This window comes from Spea bombifrons, chromosome 3 (genome assembly GCF_027358695.1).
Source record: "Spea bombifrons isolate aSpeBom1 chromosome 3, aSpeBom1.2.pri, whole genome shotgun sequence".
Lineage (NCBI taxonomy): Eukaryota > Metazoa > Chordata > Amphibia > Anura > Pelobatidae > Spea > Spea bombifrons.
This window is the reverse complement of record NC_071089.1, coordinates 44,313,820-44,331,673: the sequence shown is the minus strand read 5'-3', so window position 1 is coordinate 44,331,673 and position 17,854 is coordinate 44,313,820. Positions and strand designations below refer to the sequence as shown.

Below are 17,854 nucleotides of genomic sequence, written 5' to 3'. Positions count from 1 at the left end.
CTATTTGACTTTGATATATTGTCTTTTATTTCTGAAAACAAGATCTCCTCAAATAAAGGCCCTTCAAAAGCAACATGACAATGTTTTTGTTATTGTGAAAACAGGGTATAGTTTTCCCATGGATGATGAATACATTGAATTTGCTTTAATGTTTGCATCTGTAAACATCATCAGGTGTTCCCAGAATGCATCATATCCATACAACCATCAGCTTAAGCCCTTCGGTCATCACTAGGGCCTGGATGTTTTCCTTTTCAGTCCTTTTTCTATTGTTTACAATACAGTGGTTAAGCTTGCCAAATCTTAGGCAACGATCATGTTCCTATATTTGCCAAACCTTCTTTCTATATTTTACTAAAAAATCTAAACTATTTTACTAAAATGTTTTACGGCCCACTGGAAACAGCAGAAAATAAAAAATCAAAATGCACAAACTGTAGGATCACTGTTGACCACTTCCTCCTCCTCCATTCTTGAAGCCTACTGCCCAACTGACTTCAAGAGTCTAGAAAACACTGTGCTTCAACAGGAGAGGAATCCAAAAAGCAGTTTGGATTTCATACAAGGATTGTACCCCACTATTGAGAGACACTTGAAAGGTATTGAGTGTTTGAAGGTATATGTGTTTTGGTACAGGCAGTTATACAGAATGGGTATGTTCCTGAGAGAAAAATGGTCTTGCAGAGAATATGTAACCTCAGACTCATCACTAATGTAAAAAGTTCCACAATTAATTCAGGATGCAAATAGACAGGATCACCCATCATTTCCCCTCCTAAATCGAGTTCCATATAACAAAACTGGACAGGAAGCTGAAGAGTACAAGGAAACAAACCATTTTGTTTGCATGCGTTGAGGCAAAAAGAAAAATACCTTTTTTATATCTATGCAATTGCTAGCAATTAAGCCACTGCAATGCATTCAACATATGATTTGATCTGTAAAGCACACACCTCTGTCATCAGTACACTTCAATATGAGTACTGACTTTTTATATTCTTGAAACTTACATTAGTTAGAGAGAAACTGCAGAACTCAATTAAAATACGAACACAGGAAAATAAATATGACCCTGTATGTATTTAGCACACAAAGACCATTCGTTCAATGCCCAAAGGCTTAACGTGAAAAGTGTGTCCTTTACTGCTTAAAGGGGTATAAAATTGATTGTCTACATGGTAAGAGACCCATGGAAATGGAAATGCATATATTATTGAACAATATTTGCATGATGGTTTTATTCACAAACTATAGCAGACTGGCTTTATTAATGCACCGCTGAACAAAAGGCAATCCAGGGCATGTCATGTTATAAAAGATTCATAACACGGTTACCCTTTCGTGATCATATCATTGTAAAGAATGAGACTTTCAGAAAGTTTGGGATTGATGGCTTTACAGAGAACTGTTTATTAATCATAATGCCTTGGATGTTAAAAGACAACACATTCTCACACACTGTACTAACAAAAAAGAATATATGATTTAACGAGTTATGAGAAACTATTCTCATACCTGAAAACTTACCAGGGATGGTTGTGATGGGGTAGGGGGGTTGTAGTAGTTAGAATGGAATATGAGGAGAATCTCAGCAAGATTTATGTGATTAAACACTACTCACCCACCCATAGATTGAGGACATTCAACTGTAGCCCCTGAAAAGCAACATTTTACCCTGAGACTCTGGGTAAAACCTAGCAAGCTCCTAACTCTGATGTAACATAAGAAGCAATTCAGGTGCAAGTGGTAAAAGTGGAACAACAAGAAGGAATGGTGATGCCTTGCGCAACTACCGTCCATTCCGCTCTCTTTCCATAACGACACAAAAAGAGATGCTCATTAATAAAATATGAAAGACAACATATCTTATACTCAAAGAACAAAGTCCCTGATGCACACCAACATAAAAAGAAACAGGTGCAAACATGGATAGAAGAACACACGGACAGCTTTTGAGTGCAATAGTGTTCAGTGGACAGTTGTATTTTGTGGATTAATTTCCTCCCTCCTGAATACCATTTTTTTTAATTTCCCCTTTTTCATCAATGTTCAGAACTATGTGAAAATGTTTATTATTATGTACATACTTCACCTTATAGAAAAAACTTATAGTCTTTTTTCAGTTTCAAGTTTTAATGAAGTTTAATGTGAAGTGGCATGGCTCTTCTAATATTATAGCTAACAAACGTCTGCTACATGTGCCCTCAGAACGTGTGGTGCTAAGGCTCAGCCTCGATTTCCCAAAGCTGCGGTATGTTCCCATGGAGACGGGTTTTACATATGTGAGAAACACAAGGCCTGTGTGTGAACCTGAGGCCGAGTCCCTCCCCCGACACCCTACCAGACAGAGAACACCCTCTAAAAATCCAGCCCTCCAATGCAATGAACGATTACTATTAAATCTACATAAACCCTTAAGAAGGATTAGTATCCATAGTGCTAAGATAAATCATATACAACTACAAGAAGATTAGAAATTCAGTAAGATCAGAGACAGGTAAATCTTTGTCTTGAAGGAAATTATGAACCCAATGAATGGGAAAACATTTTCCTTTGTTTGTATATATGTATCGCTGCTAGATTGAGAAGTCTTTTGACCTACTTTTAACTACTCTGCTGGTGCATTTTCACACCAAAAATAAGTTAACCCTCTCAGATAACCATTGCTTAAAGAGGAGATTAAAACTGGTATATAAAGCACAACCAGATCCAGGGAGTCTACCGATTTTACCGGTCTATCAGTAAGTATATTTGCTTAAGAATGGACTATTTTAGGATACCAGAGATCCATGGCAAAAGTTGGCAAATGTAGCATAATTACTGATTTGCTGACCACGTCTTTAAAATGGCTGCCCGAACAAATGTAACAAAAATGGAAGAATAATTCAATAGAAAAGTATAACCATCTAAATAATGAGAACAGGAAGTTAAGAGTGCTTTTCAATGCTATTTATATGAGACTACAAATTACCTACAATCTCTATGGTCTAATTTACATTATAACCACAAATAAAACTTGGTCAGATGGGACATTCCAGCTCCATGGTCCCATGTAGGATTCAGCAAAATTGTGCCATATGCATAAACCCCTTTATCCATCCTTCAACTATTTGCTGTGCAGGAGATGTCTTCAAGCACCATACCAGTGGCAAGAATTGTCAGACCATAGAGAACTTGAACTATATGGTAATTTGGAATTTTGGCAGTTTTACCATCTATCATACGCATAAGTGTTTTGTTGATTTATATACAGCATAATTTATTTCATCTATGACAGCACGTTAAACATGTATTTAATTTGAGAATACTATTTTAGCAATGCCTACTCACCTCGTAACACAGTCTTCAGGTTCAGCTTCGCTTCTCTATGCAGGTCCTCTACACATGGTGGTCTGGAAGAGGGAAGGAACACATTTTCCTGCTGGTGCCAGCCCGCCGTGTAGTGTACGGCCCATTTACTTTCCTCATCTAGATTAGAAACAGCTAGAAAGCAAAGAACATAAAAAGTTAGCTACAATAGTTCTGAATAAACAGTTTAAGTTTATGATATCAATTGTTAGAGAGCACTGTTAGAGAGCACTGCATTCACATCAGTTGGATCACCAAAGGCAGCTAGTTTCTGGACCACAGTTTGCTGCAGTTTATAATAAAAGGGCTGAGGAGGCAAATTGTGGAGCAGCTGTTTTATTATGCATGGCAAGATGGGCACAAATTAATAGTGAGTGAGATCAAATGGTTGGCCAAAAGCATCTGGTCTTCATTGAAATGATTCACTATGTTTTTCATTGCCTACTTCCCCAAGGTCAAAACATCTAAGCTATGTCACAGGTGAATGACTACTGCAATCATATTGTTAATTTGGTTAAGAAATAAGGCATTATAGAAAAAGCAGGGCCAGCCCTAGACTTCAGAGCAGGATATGGAAAGCTTATGGGCTCAGAGTAAAATTTGTATGACAAAGTATTATCTATTCTTATTCATGGTATGTCCTTTCTAAAAATGGCTACCCTTGGCCTGGTGCCCTCAGATTCAGGCATCCCAGACAGTTATTAATAAAGATAACCACTGGATGATAACATATACAGTGATATTATAATGGACTGGTCAATGAGATGGAAACCATATTAATAACACTTTATTAGATGTTTTTATGGAAAACAAGGACATTTCTTGTAACATAATTGCAAAATGGTTTTTCTATTGATCAATTAGCCTTTTACACTTGGATTAGCTAACACAATGTGCCATTGGAACACAGGAGTGATGGTTGCTGATAAAGTGCCTCTGTACGTCTATGAAGATATTCCATTTATAATCAGCCGTTTCCAGCTACAATAGTCATTTACAACACTGAATTTCTGATTATTTGATGTTGTTGTAATGGACAAAATATGCTTTTCTAAAATCAAGGTCACCCCAACCTTTTGAACATATATATATATATATATATATATATATATCAATAAGTAGTATATCTGCTTGCACTGAATACATTTGTTTCATTCCATATGCTTAAAGTCAGTCATGATTAGCATATGGAATTATACTTGAAATCACCTCCAATGGTCAGCATTTGAAGGGTGACAACAAATCTAAGGGAATGAGATCTGGTGGGGAATTTTTTAAATGGAGGTCGTCGTTCAGAGTATTGGCATCTCCACAGTATGTATCCCTACAGGTAACAGCCATCAGAAAAAAATAATAATAATAATAAAAAAAAACTGTGAATAATCAACACGAGGCAGGAAAAAACAGACCTCTAGAACAGTAATTCCAAAAGCTGCTTAATGGTTTCCAGGACATCCCTGTTTTGAGCACAGGTGTATAACACAACTGGGAATATCTGCCAAAACTTTGACTGAACGGAGACAGTAATTAGATATTAGAATATCAAAACTGAAAAAAATCTTAGGCTTGGTCTATATTTTAGGATTTGCAGTGTGCATCAATATATTGACTTTTAAGAACAAAGGATACAAACGGCAAGCAAAACATCTCGAATATGCATTTAAAAAGACCTTGTCCCAATAGTAAGATTAATACAAAGCCATTCTTGAACATCAACAATTAAATGTGCTGTTTCACCAACTCTGATGAACTTTTAAAATTAAATTCAGCATTAAAAGCATAATTCCTAGTGCTGCGAAATGGCCCAACCATTCTAGATAACTGTTTCCTATAACATTGCAAAATTCTCAGTCCTACAATGCACAATGCTATTTTTGTTTTCTGCATTTACTGAATCCTCCTTTTCTAGCTTTCCCTTCGAAAAATGCTGCCACACAGATCAAGATACAGCCCCCGGGTCCCCAGAGACAAGTGTCAGGTGCAGACAGCAAGCAGCATTGACTGCTAACACATTACCAGATGGAGATTATAGCCGCTATTATATTTCAGGGGATCATGTTAATTACCAGTTTGTTAAATTAGATTCAGCAGGCGCATGGGAGTCCGTAAACATTTTTCCAGACATTAGCAAAGATGAAACTGTCCAGAGGTTATTCATTAAAGGGATACTCCAGCCGTCATAAGCACTTTCATATACTTGCACAAACCCTGCTAGATCCAACGCTGGCTTACATGAGAGTTCAACAGCTTCACTATGTGTTGTGAGGTGCTATCCACAGTAGATCTGGCCTAGCTTAATGTATAGGTAAATTGGGAAGATGACATTAATGAAATTTCATGGATTTATCAAAGCAGGGAAGACTTGACCTTTGTCGCAAAATAGAGTTAGTACTACATATTAGTGACTTCATTTGTCTTACACCTGCAGATGCCTAAGAAAACTAGACTGAAACTTATTGAAGAATGTTTATTGGTTTAGCGCAGGCACAGAACTAGCATTCATTCACCACGTTAAATCCCCAGAGTGTTTTCCCATACCTGCAGGGAATTGCTTGTACCTGCTCAATGGTTTATTGCAGACCGCAAAAAAATGTTTTCCTGTTCTTAAATGCATGTTACTGGTTGTAAAGCGCAAGTAATTTGTTTTAGGGATAAAAAGAAAAAAAATCTTCAAAGGAGCAATATATTTTATTAGTTCCTATTATAACAGGTTGCGCTCAACAAAGATACCTGCTGACAACAGCATGCACAAAACACTGTACAAGCTAAAAGTAAATAAGTACTTTATGAGTCTATACCCATGCAAGCTGCCTTTTGGTAAGCCATGTATTTTAACTGATATCTGGCATCCAGCAGATAGTAACAGGATGGAACTACAAATCCTTCTATATAAAATAAACAAATGCCATCAGGGAAAACAGGAGATTATTAGTAAATAAGCTATGTAAGCAGTGGTTGCTATTTAATTATAGGTGGATAGGAAATTTTTTTGGGCTTTTATACAGCAGGCTTGGATCAATTTCTCCTTACAGAGCACAATGCGAAACAATACCTATAGAAGTGTAGAGAAAGTAAGCTCCTTCTTATTACTTTTATGTTTTTAATATCCACATCAATTAATTTAGTTGTTGTAATAAAACATATCACTATTAGGGTTATTATTAATAATGTAGGCACATGCATAGGTATTTCGTAGGAGCCACTGTGTGATAGTTCTCCAATCTGCTCGTGCTTTGATTAAGTGACATTGACAAATATCCTAGTGCATACATTATTCTGTTCTCACCAATAGTCCGTCATTCGCATGCTGTTATTAGTTCCACTGTTTAATAACGTGTGCTTAGGACCTGTTTTCCAGACAGAGACCTTGTTTAAACTGTGTTATAAATCCTAATTCGCTAAAGCTTTTTAGAAGCAAGTCTAGAGAACCATCTGTACACAACAGATCCAAAGCTGCCTTACAGGGACTATACAGAAAATATGATTTGTACACTTAGCAAAGAGTTATATCATTCAGGTTAATAATGTTAGGTTTAAAGTTGCAACATGTTCCTCAATAAAAATACGCCAGGCATATATACAAGTAGTTGTACATACAAGTAGTTGGTAACAAGTTAAAATAGTAAAATTAGGGGTGAGTAGATAAGGGTTACAACAACGGCATTTTTATTCTTCTTCATGGTTTGCAATTAGTATGAGGTATCTTTTAAAAAGTACTTCACTACTTTTTCTCTTGTATCCAGTTACTATATTCTTATTTTAATATTCATTAATTTATTATTTTCATGTACTGGAGCCAATTCAATAATTGGAGATCAATTCGGAATTGAATATCAGTTGTAACTAATTTCTCATGTATTTTCTTCAACTCAAAAGTTTATTGTAAATTACTATAGTCTATGAAATCAAAACTTCAATAAAAATTATTGGGGAGGAAAAAGTACTACACAACTGACAGCCAATGTTCCATTTTGTGCAGATATGAAATGATAACCATTGCCTTACCTATACTAAAGTTTCACAACAACATTAAGTCTTTACAGCTTTACATATCTTTATTTTTTAATAATGGTTATTGTTAATAGGAATTATCAGAATATGAGGTTATGATACTATCTTCAAAGTAATGTTTTAATATTTCAAATGTTGAAATACTGACGAAAAATTCTTAGCACAGTAAAAGATTACCATTAAAAAAAATATATGTTTCTAAATGATAATGTTCATCACCTTTCGAAAGCAAGAAAAATGACAACTCATTGACCTTACTTAAAGTTAGATCCCCAAGAAAGAAAAGTGTTTCCATGAGAATATGAAAATTAAAGATTTGTCTTTCAAAAATATCAGCCCCAAACAAGATTGAGCTCTAGTCTCTTTGTGCGCTGTGGGTCGGAAAAATGTTCCAAGCAATTAAAAGCACAGCGTGCTAACATTTTTGCCTCAACTATTTAACCCACAGGACCAAAGGATTGCTTGTTTCTCCCTTGTATGTTATAGCAATATATTGTATTTGAAATGATCTACCTCTGTAGAGTTACTTACCCTTTTTCTTGAACAGACTGATCAATGATTTCAACTTTGTGTTAATAAACACCACCATTTCAATGAAGTCTCCAGCCTGGGAGCTAGAAAAGCTTGCAGGTGTGTCTGTTTCACAATCCTATTTCAAGTCGTTTTTTTCCCCTCTTCGTAATTTTGATGTACGATTTGTCGAGCAGGAATCTAGAAGTCCCACAAAAGCCTTGACTCTAAAAAATCCCTTTTATTTCCAAAACATAATCCTTGAGCCTTAACAGAAGATGTTTTGAAGCTATCCGGGGGCATAGGACAGATACAATGTCCTTCTTAGTTGCTCACTACAGAAGAAACAGTCTTTCTGCCTTGTTGCTTCTTCATTCAAGACTTTTCCCACTGATCCATGAGATTGTCCTTTCTATTCCACGCCCACTGAAAGCTTAGTACTCTCCTGTTTGCTTCTGTGATCGGTATCCAATGTAAGCTTCTGCTCATAACATCCTCCCAGAGCCGCTGTAGAGCTCTTAGTAATCTGAATGGAGCAGTATTGTTTTACACCTATTGTAATGCAAATGCCCCCCTCAGCTTTCTGGAACCCCCCCCCGAAAGTCGTCAACAGTACTTCTGCTTTCTTGGTGAGGCTGTAAATAGATGATTGTTTACCTGTGTTTGTTTATTTCCATTGTATTTGCATTTTCGAGTATCATGTAAATGTACGCTGCTCTATGAGCTTGCATTCTGTAGATATACCAGAGTATTTGGTAATGTACTAAGATAGGAAGCAATGCTGTTTTGATTTCCACAACAAAAGTACAAGCTTTGTAAATCAAACTACTAGCTAGACAGAAACAAATAAATACTATTCAGCATACAATACAACATTTGGAAAGATAATATTCTGTTAAAAGTGTAAATGACACTAGGATTTTTTTTTTTTTTTGCAGTAATTGCTTTGTCATTAGTTCTCCACCAAGTTAACAGTTCGTATACTTTAACAAATAAACTAAATAATTTGGTGTCGTGCCTGCTGAGCCATTTGGTCTGTTCTAATCACTGGATGAGGCTGCAAGGTAAATATATGATGTAGCAGTATATATTAATTGTTTTATTTCTCAAGGAGGCTTTACCTTTGGCAAATTATATAAGTTATGGTATCATGTATACTTTTTTCTTAACATTTTGTCGTTACCCTACAAATATTCAAATGAAAGAAAGGGTGTGCGCGTGTATATGTATATATGTTTCATTGTGTCAGAATTGTAACATGTTGAAAGAATGTCAGTCATACGAGTTACAAGATATGGCTTCCCATAGAATGAATGGGGGGTGGGATGACACAAGGTCAAGTCACGGGGGAGTATCAAGGCAAGTGGATACAGCATTTTGAGCTGGGGTTCTTGACAATCATGCTTAAATATCCATGTTTAACTCCGAATGGAATAAGACCTAATATTTCTAGAGGCCCTCTTCATTGCCATTATTTTAATAATTACCGTATTTTATCATTCTGCTCTGTCATGTCATAGAAATGTTTCACGAGACACTATGGATTCAGAGATAGTATGAATTGATTGTCTTGGATTCAGCTCTGCTCCCACCCATCACCCACTTCTCTCCTTCAAACACATTTCCAGTTGACCTGCTCTGTGCGTCCATCTGGGACAGATATTCCCACACACTTGATTTCTCCAGCACTTCTGGAATTAAAACTTAAAACCTACAAAATTAACCTATCAACGGTGTAACGTAAAAGACTAGTTTGAAGCAGCCAAGTAGCTACAATGTAATTTTGTATTTTCCACCCCCTCAGATACAAGCGTGTAGGTAACGAAGTATCCCAAAAAATGGTTTTGCACTGTTTTAAAATGTAAAATGAACCTGCACTTGACAGAGCATATTTGTTGAAGAATTGTGCATGTGCTGAATTAACAAAGTGATTCAACGATAATCTTTCTCTCTTTAGATACTTTAAAGTTTCGAACTATTCCTGGGTCAATGAGGGAAAAGTTATACAGAGGTGTATGGCCTGGTGCAACAGTACTTGTTCCATAAATAATGTATTTAATTATGCTAAATACATACCCCACAAACACATATATTATTTCCTTTTATACACTACTGAATGGTGGCCGCCACAATCTATTAAATGGTGAACAAAAGGCACTTTCCAAATAAAAGTTCCCCACAGTTGAAGCAGATTCAGCTGCCCCTTATCACAAATGTCAGAGATTGACAAAGACTTCATTTATATCATCCTCAACCCATGTGTACTTTAATAGTGAACCTTCCCAAGCTCCTTACAAATGACAACTTACTGAAGCTAAAGTGACATGTGTCCACATGATAAGGATAGAATAGATTAGCTATCAGTGTGCACATGAAAACATACATAAATAAATATATCTGGAAAACGTTTAGACCCACTAGTAACAATGGAGAAGATGCTGTTATCTCTATCCAAGTTGGTGCACATGCTGAGCAGGCCTAGGGATCAATACACTATGGCCGCCTGATCCATTGTTAATGAAATATAATAAAAGCAATTGTATATTACATGCTAAAATATGAATTTTTCTGCAAATCTTTCTGACAAAGTGGTGGTGGGATTTACACGACGATAGAGATAAAATAAATAAATAAATAAATAAATAAATAATGGTGTAAGCCAGCCTATATATATGTGTAACAGCCAAGGATAAGACACATTGGACATGTGTGTAAAGAGAATTCCTGGTGCTAAGTGATTAAAGCTCTTCGTCAATGTTTATAGGTTAAATATCTACCATTTACCAGGGACATTTCATTGGTTTCCATGGTGATTTGTTACACGTTTAGCACTTTTCTCGCAAATTTATGGCCTATTGCCTAGATAGTATATGTATAGAATGAGCATCATGCTACTTTTATTGCATGATCACTTTGGGTAAATTAGTAAACTGTAAAATCCAGAACTAAAACAATGTAAGGAATGTGTCTCCTTTTCAACCATATAATAGATAGTGGCTAGCAGTGACCTGTTCTTTGAACGGATACAAAAAAACGTGACATGGTAAGAAGGGTTGTGACGGTTTTACTGGGTCATGGTCCCATTGTGGCCTCTAATTAAACTCTCCAGGTAATTGTAAATTTGGGAGGATCAAGGATTTCCTTGCAGGGAGTATGGTTTACATCCCACTGTTTCTCATTCAGACAACCCTCTAGGGTACAAATTTTGGAGGAATTAAGAGTTCCACACAGCTTTGGGTTCACCTGAAAGCATGAATTTTATTATAGCTGTTACGCCCTGTATTTCAAAGGACATGCAAATCAAAATGCCTATATGGGACATATAGCTTTCTCCACTATGCCCGTTTCACATCTATTGGGAGAAGGAAAAAGCTAATAAAGGTGGTAATAATAACAGTGCCAGTCTTTCATTAAATTCAGTTTTTCAAATACATTGTTTTGAATTCTCTCAAAAGCAATCAATTCTATATAAAGTAGGGAACGATGCAGCATAAAAGGGCATAGTATCACTTTTTTTATTTTACTCATTACAAAATTGTAGGACACCCCAAACGGCAGAGCACTCCATAAAGTTCAAATAAGATTGAGTGATACACCGATCTTATTCATTAATCACCCAAGAGACAATCACCCTCGCACGTAACTACCCAATAGTCCAGTATGGCTCCATAACAACAGCCTTTTTTATTCTTACCACTATGGTTTTAATTCAAGTAACACGACTCTCATTCTCAACCCTCCCATATTACAGGGAACACTCCTGTCAAACACCGTCCTGCTTAAAGGACAGCGAAGATTAGGAGTTGGTTGGGGAGACCAGGTGATCACCAAGCTGTGACATAGAGGTCTGTGTTTTTGCAGCACTGGCCTCAATCACAGGGGCTCCATGTGCAAGCCTCTTAGTACATTTCAGCTGAGTGCCACAAGGTGGCCAGATGGGTAAGGTACATGGGAGGTCCTGCTTCTAACCCCAACAAAGGTGTCCTGATTTGGACACCTGAAATGTTAGGTGGCATGAACTGTTCCTAGTACAATTTAAATTACGCAGCATGCGGATTTTCTGGCAATTAAAATACCCGCTCAAAGAGAAATGATCTGAACAGGAAATTTTTTTAATTGACTAAATAAAATTATTTTGCTCATGTCAATATTTTGATAATTTGCTCATATTGCTCATAGAGAACTTTTAGATTGTGCTGTCAGGCACTTTATTGACCGTGTAGGAAATGTACCAACCAAACAGAGTGACGGTATATGATTTACCTTGATGTAAGCTGTCACTCGTAGCTGCTGATATTTACATAATACTGTGTGTACCCTTGCATGTAACAATTGATTAAACACAGACGGGCACAGACTGGTCACGTCAGTGTGTTGCCAATACCACTGTGCTCCAATGTGATCTGAGTAGCGTTTAATTAACACAGGCAGCAAGGAAGGTTATGCGTCCTTTAAATGTCACAGCAAATATATTTATGGATATCAAATGATACGGTTCCTGCAGACATGTCAAACATTTAAAAGGCCAGCTAACCTATTAAAGAGAGCAGATACGGATTTGGGGTCCAAGTGACAGTTTTCACACTGTGGCTCATTGTCACTGCAGGTGGACTCTATCCACTGCTGTGTATGAACTAGTGACAGGAAACACTTCTCAGGCATTAGTGAAAAATAAACAAAAGGCAGCGTGGTGCTATCTGCCTTCCGAGGGATCAACTATGGGCAAAAATCAATCAACTGCCACAATTCTCAAACATTGTTGGTCCATTCCTCGCACGTTATTCAATTTTCTGCATTTATGGGCCTAAAAGGCACATACCGAATATTTTTGTTGTCCTACTTTTTTCAATTTTGTTATAACTGAAGGGAAAACAGCCAAAATAAATAGATGAGAAAAAAAGACCATCTGCTGATTATCTCTGATTTAAGTGCGATGTATTGAGTCAACTTTAACGAGAGGGTAAAAAAATCAATTCCACAACATCAATTGTACACTTTCTCCTAAGGTTTAATCACATAAAATCAACCCACATATTTAAGATGCCTTTTTACAGCGTCTATGTCAAAATCCTATCAATACCTGCCTTTTGATCATATGACATTTAAGTGTTCCAGGACTACTACATAACTTAAAAATTATTTCTGGGAAAAATCTGAGCATTCAATTTAAGCTAGGAATGATGTTTCTAATGTTTTGTTAATTTACAAGAATATTCAATTTGCTGGCTTTGATGAGTTTATTTCCAACTTTATTGTCTTATTAATTTAGTACACACTAACATATCTCAGTTTGCAGAAAAACCTTTATTCCCAAGAACAACAAAAAACTTAATCCCAACCCATAAGAAAAATCTCTTAATATGTCACTAATATTAATAAGTCATGCCCTGACTTTACTGTATTGTATATAAAATATGAAAATATAATATATATACCGTATATACACTATTTTCTTGGCGCACTAAGACAAGAAAATCATTTTAATGGATGTTGATTTTGACACAAATAGATACACAAGGGGATCAGATTTGAAGGGGGAGAAATAGGATGTTTCAATAAACTGAATGGAATAAAAATCAATGTTGCAATCAGTGTGGATGAACTTTCCACCCTGAGTAGGATGAAATCAATTAGGTTTTAGCATCTTTGTCCCAAGATTTACCATTTCTCCACAAACATACTTTTACAGCACTGGTGTGAGGGAGTTAGGCTTATGTTTAATACTTGGAGAATAGAGCAAATATTTCCAACATTGTAATACTACATTTACACTGATTCTTCTAAATGACGTATCCAAGTCGTGAACATGGAAATCTTTTTCACACATTGGGCTCCATTCAATGAATGTGATATGTTGCAATCACAGTGATGAATTGCTAAATCTCACAAGGGACAACAAAAGGCTAGATGATAACACTATACCTACGTTAGATATACAATATAAGCATTGCCCAATGAATTAAAAACATCTGTGCTCAGAAAAGGGAATAGTATCTGGTATTTCGTAAGTATGGCTTCATGCCCCCAAAAAATCACTCTTCATATGTATTTTTAAGTATATGTGTCACCAATAAATTCACAAAAAAAGCCAAGAATTCAGCGCATACCCAGCCAATACAATTCAAAAAACATCTATCTAAGGCATAAATATTGGGGATTCTGTCACACTATATGACTGTCCTATCTAATTTCATGGCTATACCGCTTATCAAAGAGGACTCGTCAAGCTTGGGGTACTTTGACGTAGTGGCGGGCAATGTAATATATGACCATGGTGTTTTTTTGGATAGTATTCGCTGGGTATGTGCTGAATTCTTTGTTTTGTGTACTTCTGCTAACCAACATGGTTCGACCTCCTGCTAAAAAAATCACCACAGTTTTTGCTTTAATTTTCTAGTTTAGTATTATATAAAAATTATTATATTAAAGTTTGAAGCAAAGGCATCCCCTTTTGTCTTTGTAAGTGTAAATATTTTATTTTCTATGCATGATCTTGTCATCCAGCATTGAAGAATGTATTGACATTATATAAATAATAGCTAGTAATGTAAGGTTATAGACAAATCTAAAATAATATGTTGGATTTACATGCAAGGCACACCTAGGCCAAAATACTTGAAAGGATTCCACAAGTCAAGCACACCACAAAACAACCCAAACCTAAAGAAGAAATGATTTGGGAGTGCCAAATGTCCTCTCTTGCCCTGTCCCATGGACACTTGTGTACCTACAACACAATATAAAATGAAACTCTTTTAACTGCAACCAGACAGCTTGACAACACATTTATTACAGCAATGCCAGCACATGCTACAAAGGATGCCCAGTTGAAGTGACAATATTTGCATATAGCTGAATACCCCCCCTAAAAACCCCACTAAATTATGGCTTAATCTCAACAAAATAAAAAGGGATTTAAGGCATTTATCTGGCACAGTACAATTCACCTACTATAGTGGCTACAGAATACAGTTCTGTCATTTTCACTGTAGCAAAACACATTTATTTCAACAATACTTCAGTCTCCATCTCTAGGACTGCTTAATAATTTAATCTGATTGTGTGGAAGCCATCTGCTCTCACCATGCTTTTAAGATGTCTAATGTCACTAGCATTCACTATCTTTTGTTGGGGTGTGGACAATGTAGATGTACCACAAACAAAATGCAGAGGGATGGAAGAAAGATTGCAGATTTATGTCAGAAACAGTCCACTAGTAGAACGCACAGACGATTCTGCCCCTGGATGATCTCTTAATATTGATCTTAAATACAAATGGAGCGTCTGCTACTTGCGTCATGTCAGATTGTCATGTCGGCTTTGTCATCACCATAAGCTCTTTAGTTACTGAAGCTTCATAAATATTTTAAACCCACAATACAAAGTCTTGCAACTAGTCTGGTGTCAGTATACAAGAGACTTTGTAGATGTTCGGCATTATACCCAGAATGCCAAAGAAATAAAGATATAGCACCCAGGGAAAGAACATATGTCTCACAGACATGGCCAGTACACATCACAGAAAAGTTACAATGGTACAAACGGATGCGTTTGTTGATGTGCCTGCCGAAACCTGAAGTAGATCTTTATCTCCTGTATTAAAATTGTGCAGCTTTACATATAAGATAACCTCAAATTTTCCAGCTGTGGTTTTTGTATTTCATAAAGTTGAATACATCTGAAAACATTTGTTTTTGTACTCAAGCCATTTCCTTGCCTTTAGCTGTTGAATAACACTTAATTAACACTTGGTTGAAGTCTGTAGACAATCCTCACTATGTCCTCATACACACATATATGGACAGAAGGCCATCAGTTACATGTTGACCATAAGTAAAGTGAGCCTGATAAAGAGTTAGTGGTGACCTTTGGAAACACAAATGGCTAAGGCAATGTCATGGGGATGTCACACACAAGCTAGACCATCCATGTCCTTTAAACTGCTGTCATTTCATAACTTTTCCTTCACCATTGTCAACATAAAGTAATGCTTTCAACAGCGTGTATACTTAAAATGGATTATGTGTCATTAAGAATACCAAATGCCTTCCTGTTTCACTCAACCTTATGCTTACCAGCCTCTGTTCAGGTGCTTCAAAAAATTAACGAGGAGGACACTAAACATCATTTTAACTGTCCTATGGTCTTGAAAATGTATTTTGTAAGGTAAATACACAAGCTTAAAAATGATATAAATGTGGTAAATAACGAGTCTAAAATGAAAAGTGTTCCTGAAACACATTTTGTGGGGTGGGCATAAACATGGTGAGGGGACACTGGGGAGACATAGTCAATGAAATGAATGGAGGCCAAGCACTACCTTTCGCAAGTTTTTCTCCCAGTGAAATATGTAGAGAAATGATGAGAATATACTATACAGTATAGCACAGAACAGCTAATAAATTCCAATAAGAAAAAAAATATAAAGAGCTGTGTGTAGTAATAGCTCACATTATTGTGCATTGTGGTATAGACAGAAAAAGAGATGTGCACTGTGATGACGATAAAGTCTGCCATCTGCAGGACATTAACACTATTAACATAATCCAAAAAACAATTGACTCTGGTCACATGCACCATTTCATGGAAACGTTAATTTCTAATAAAGTCAATTATAAGAATATCACCGTGCCTTCGATATATTTTGGCCAGGCAGTTTAGTCTACCAGCAAAAAGCATGCAGATTTTTAATACAAATTGTTGTCTAAAAGCCTTAGTCAGCAATATATGGTCTCCACAGTACATGCACTCCCAGTGAATTATGTTGTAGAGACTGGATTTAAGACTGTTTTGAGCATCACCTTGAGAGGATGGGATGCCCATTAAAACCGAGAGGAGGTATTTTGCCTCTGTAAATAATGTTTATCGTAGAAGAAAGATGTAGCGGCACTGATGGATCTTCAATTAAATAGCTGACAAACATATGATGGGAAGATAGGCCATAATGCACCTAAAGGGCATATACAATGGCCCTTGATTAACCCCTTCTGACTATTCTGAGTTGATCTGGCACTGAAATTAGTTAAACCAGCTAATTTGAAAGCGAGAATAAATAGACTGTCAATATGCCTGGTTTCCCCCATTCACATGCTAATTCAGATCAGCCAGCACTCATGGAATGCCTGAAACGTTAAGACAAAAGAGTTGATGGGTATGGAATGCAGAGACGCTCTTTGTGATTTTTGTATGGAGAGTGGGTTTTGAATGTGAACTGGACACACTTCCATACGTACTGAAGACTATCCTTGTGCATTTATAGGTGGCTTAAACTGAGCACCATACACGAAGTGACAGGCTCAGCCAACTAGCAGACATTTCCCTTCTTTAGGTCGCACCACTGATGCAGTGGTGGACAAAAGCAGCAGAGGCCCTGCACGTGAATCTGCTCTGGTGAGCTGACTGGAGGTGAAGGGTTTTCAGGAAATAATGTACCTCATTTCCTTGTTCCCATGTACTATGTTGTCTTTAACAGAGCTCCCACCAGAAAGGATTCGGAGTGGTCTACGCTTTTTTGTCCAACTGATCCCCTGCATCCCTTGTAAACAAACTGCTGTTGTAAACATTCAACCAAAGCCATCCTAAAAGACTGGATGAATTATATAGACTATAGCTGGGTCTACTGTGATTACCATATTAATCAAAAGTCAATAAACACATTCAAATGAAATATTGAGGATTATTTATAAACAGCAATTCTGATCACCAAAGAAATTCATGGAATAATCCAGTCAGTTTGATCATTTCATTGGTTGCTATAGTGATAAGAACACTTTGAAAACATTAGAATTGCTCTTTACAAGCAATTACTATTATTCTTTAGCTCTGGTAGAGTTATGTCAATTTTAAAAGCAAGTATTTTTGAAAAAAATGTATACGCAATACGGCAATATGTCATACATTGGGCTTGCAATATTGCAAAAGTGATAAGAAAGTTTGTTGTAGGCCATCACTGTGTCAACTTTGCGTGAGAATAGGTCACTAGTGA

At 36.5% G+C, this 17,854-nt stretch overlaps 1 protein-coding gene across 7 annotated transcripts in view; it reads right to left on the bottom strand.

Moving 5' to 3' along the window:
* Positions 1-17,854, bottom strand: part of NHSL1 (NHS like 1) — a 119,061-nt gene that overhangs the window by 21,222 nt on the left and 79,985 nt on the right. For all 7 annotated transcript variants that reach the window (XM_053461031.1, XM_053461025.1, XM_053461026.1 and 4 more), the window contains exon 2: positions 3,331-3,483. In XM_053461031.1, coding sequence (XP_053317006.1) covers positions 3,331-3,483 — 153 coding nt within the window. The remainder of the gene's footprint in view (positions 1-3,330; positions 3,484-17,854) is intronic.